Here is a 4,224-nt window from a genome sequence, read left to right on the forward strand (position 1 = left end):
CTCCCCGGAGCAGGACAGACCCCATAGATGCTGCCCCGTGACCCATAGCACCCCACACTGAATCAGCAGAGCCCAGACTCCCCCCCCCACCAGATCTACACCCCTCCAAAACCGGGGAGCAGGGTCCAGCCTGGATGGGGAGAGGTGGTCGCTGCCCCAGGGAGGGCTCAGGGGGCACCCATGGGGGGCACCCACCAGCACCCCCCACCCTTCAGAGTGCTCTGCCGCACGCAGAAGCGTGGAAATGATCAAATCCGAGATAATTGCATAGAAGAGGGGTAAGTGGGAAGCAGACAAAGCCTGGCAGGGAGGGGGGGATCCCAAAGAAAGGTGACTGGCAGCTTCCCAATAAAAACCCAGACGCAGCAAAAGCGGGTCAGGCTCTGACATGGGAGACAAAGCAGAGAGGAGCGGGCTGCACAAGGCCAAGGCATTCGTTTCCCTAAAATTCAGGGAAATTTGGAGCCTGAGCACAGCAAATGAGGTTTCTCGATCCCAAAAGCAACTCCCCCTGACCGCGTCCCTCCACGCAGCGCAGATCACAGCGGCAGGGCAGCTCAGTCCTGCACAGAAGCCCTAAAAGCGACAGCACACCTGCGTTCAGACACTTTTTTATTGACAGTTCAAGGGAGATCAGTTCATTTCTTTTTCTCCACGTCCTGCTCTGCCGCTTCTTTGGCGCGTTTCGCCCGAATCCCGAAGAGCCGGGCGTTGGCCCGGGCCATGCGCAGGCTGGCGAAGGCCTTGAAGTTCTTCTCATCTTCCGAGATCACACGGGCCTTCTCCCGCTTGAAAACCTGCAGGGACAGAGAGCGCAGACGGTCAGGCTGCACATCACAGCCTCCCCGCTCGGGGTTGAACGCAATTAAACCTCGTTACTCCTCTACCGCCGCCGAGAACAGAGCGGTTGTGCCATCTACAGGCCCTGCCCCTCTCAGCGCCGCGCCAGGCGCCTCGGCTCAACCCGCTCCCCCGTTTCTCCGAGACCAGAACACGCGAGGGGGAACAAACAAGACGTGAGTCAGGCTCGTGGCGCTGTCAGCGGCGCCGTGCGGAAGCAGCGCGGGTTTGGAGATAAACCGTGACTACGCAGCCCTGCCCGCGCTGTCGCGCTGCCAGCACGGACCCCAACCGGCAACCCCGGGCACCCCGAATTTCACAGGGATGAGGCCCCTCGAAGGTGCAAGGCGGCAAACGACCCTGCTGAGGTTTTGCGTGTGCTTTAAGCTGCGTCCCCACAGGAATCGTGCAGTTTGGGGGTTATTGTGCCGGTTCCCCTGTGCCTTTAGGGCACAAGTGGAAAGTATTTATGATTTTATTCCCAACCAATGCATCTTGAGCTGAAGGCCTGGGCCTGGAGCTCTCCTCTGGACCCAGAAACAGCTCATGATTTAATGATTTCCTCTGCTGCTGAAGTTCAGAGCAGCTCTGATAATCAGCTCTTGACAGCACCGAGGAACCACAGACCTCAGCAAAAGGCAGGGACAAGCTCACCCCATTCCTGGTTTGCTTCGACCCAGGATGGGAAGCGTCCAGGGACCACAACCCTTTGCCAGGGACAGCGAGAGGAGAAGCCTCATCAAGTTCAAGTCTCAATTACACCACAGCGATTTCGTTACTCACGTTCTTGATGGGCATAACCGGCCCAGTCAGCTGCGTCGCCATCTTCAGCTCCTCAGCCTGCAGAGCAAGAGGATAAAAACATTATTTAAAAAATAACAGGATTTAAAACTTCTCAGGCTAATACCTCAGCTGAAAACACGCTGCTAACAGCTCCGGCTGGAGGTTTAACCCCAAATGGTACAAAGCCAGCACTTCAGCTGGGCAGCTCGGGGAGTATTTGGCACAGAGGTGCCGCATGGACAACGCGTCCTGCCTGGCTATGGATCCACGAGGGGCAGCGGTATTTTGGGAGCTCTGCCAGCTGGAAAACGTGGACATCTACCGGGCTGCTTTTAGTGATTTTAGCATCTTCCTCAGCAAGTCCTTCCAAGGCCAATTCCAGCTCCTTTAAGAGCACGGCGCTGCACAACCGCATTTCAGAGCCGGTTTCAAGTAAACGCAGCTGAGATGCGAGTCCAGGTTCCAGGGTCTGTACCGCGGTGCAGACGCTCAAAGAGCAGCCCCAGCACGGAGGGCTCTGCGGGCTGTGCTGTGCTTACAGTGGTGCGGAGCCAACGCTGTCCAGAAAATCAAGGAAAGCTCTGGTGTCACGACAGGCACCACCCCAGGGGAAGCGGGGAGCCACCACGGCACAGCAGCCACCGCTGCATTCACCACAGCTCCGTGAGATTTAACAAAACCCCTTCTGGTACGTCAGCAGCAACCTCCTCCTGACAGCCTTACACACCACTTCCACCAAGGAGCTCGTGCTCGCCTTCCTCACGCTGCGTGTCACCACAACGCGACTCCAGACGGACTTTTCAGCCCTTCCTTTGGACAATTTAGCTTCACAAACCAAAATTCAGCTGGTCAGCCAACGGTCAGAGCTCCAGCAAACAGCTGCACGCACGCGTGAGACCCACAGTGCCCCCAAAACACTGCTCCCCCCGCTACGAAGAGCATTCGATTGCACTGGGGTGGACGGAAAACAGGCAAACCTCTGAAAACATTACCAAACCCAGAGCCCATGAAGCGTTTCCAGCAGCTGGGTACTCACAGAGCTGTCTCCCTTCTTCGGCATCGCCGGCTTCCTGGGGAAGAGGATGAGCTTGGAGCGGTATTCCTTCAGCCGCTGCACGTTGGCCTGCAGGGACTCGGTGGACTTGTTGCGCCGCCGGGGATCCACCGAGATCCCAATGGTCCGGGCAAACTTCTTGTTAATGCCAGCGAGCTGCAGGGAGAGCACGGAGTCAGCACCCAAAAACTCCCTGAACTGAGTTCAGGGGCCGCTCCGGGGCTCGAGCGCAGGCTGCGGAGGCTGGGAAATGCCCCAGCGTCCGACCGCACGGCCACCAGCAGCGCGAGGGTCCGGGAAGAGGGAGCCACAGGAGGGACTGACTACGCCACGTGTCGTAGTTTCAATGTTTAAAGCATCCCCCAGGCTCTCCAAGATGTTATTTATACAGATGGCTTTCCTCAGGAGAGCAAAGTGTCAGTAACTACGAGGGGGACGTTTGAACCCTGATACATTTGTGGACTCAGCACAGGTAACTCTGGATGACTCAACACGGGAATAACTCTGTTTAAAGACAAACATCTGCGTCCCACCATTACCCCAGAATTAAAGAAATATCAAAGTAATGAAGCATTTGACATCCAGAAGAACCATTTTACTGCTCCAACGTGCTAATTTCACCCTTATAAATGTTTTAATTAGACACTAAACGGCGCACAAGAGGCGGCTGAGGATGGCTCCTGCCTGCAGGCGCTGCTGTTCGCTCCTGCCCGCTGAGCAGGGTTTGGGGGTGGGGGTCCCTGCAGACCACCAGGACCCAGCCCAGCACTCCTGGGACGGTCAGAGATCGGTTCCCTGAAGCCACGGGGGGCACTGAACACCTCCCATGGATTTTTAGGTGTTCCTACCCCAACCTGTGGCTGTTGTGTGAGGAGCAGCTGCCCTGCCCGGCACAACACCCCTCGCTGCAGACAGGGACAAGCTGAGCGTGGTTTGCTTGGTCCACAGCACAAACAGGTTCACATCGGCTGAAATTTGTAGGATTAGCAGGGATATATTTTACAAAATAATTTAATGAAGGCATTATTAGTCTTCTTATCCCAACAGAAGGTTAGGAGACTGAATTAAGGCTCTGCTAGAGCATGATTTTAATGCAGCTTTGTTGAAGTGAGCGTGAACAGGCATTTAATTCTCAGAGCGAGCTTTCACTTCGACACACACGACTGCAGCCCCACCTCACTGTTACAGAAAAGGCAATCCCTGTATTTCCCACGCTCCCACAGAGCCAGCAGCACCAGACTGAGCCAGCACTGGCAGACACCAACACCGCAGGACACGCGGAACAGGACAACTCAATCAAAGTCGGGCTCAGAGTTGGCTCTGTCAGCTCAGGCCCATGCTCTGTACTTACTTTAAGCTCTTCTAAGCTGAAGCCTCTGCCAGCGCGAACTTTTTTGTGGTATCTGATAGTGGGGCACCTCACTATCGGTCGAATGGGCCCTGCCACGGGACGGGGAGCGATGCGGCGAGCCTTTGCCTGGCGGGCCTTCCTCCTGCAAGGCCGAGGGGGAAAATCATCACAATCACAGATCCCAGCATGTCAGGAG

General features: G+C 56.1%; 1 protein-coding gene across 1 annotated transcript; it reads right to left on the reverse strand.

Moving 5' to 3' along the window:
- Positions 1 to 596: 596 nt before the first annotated feature.
- On the reverse strand, positions 597 to 4,170 carry RPL13 (ribosomal protein L13; the record flags this gene model as incomplete). The annotated part of the gene is made up of 4 exons (XM_010194927.1): positions 597 to 797; positions 1,624 to 1,680; positions 2,660 to 2,833; positions 4,029 to 4,170. Coding segments are annotated over 4 exons (532 nt in total), but the record flags the coding sequence as incomplete, so codon positions are not given.
- Between the last annotated feature and the right edge of the window lie 54 nt (positions 4,171 to 4,224).

Source organism: Mesitornis unicolor, unplaced genomic scaffold, assembly GCF_000695765.1.
Source record: "Mesitornis unicolor isolate BGI_N332 unplaced genomic scaffold, ASM69576v1 Scaffold33691, whole genome shotgun sequence".
In the NCBI taxonomy this organism is placed as follows: Eukaryota; Metazoa; Chordata; class Aves; order Mesitornithiformes; family Mesitornithidae; genus Mesitornis; species Mesitornis unicolor.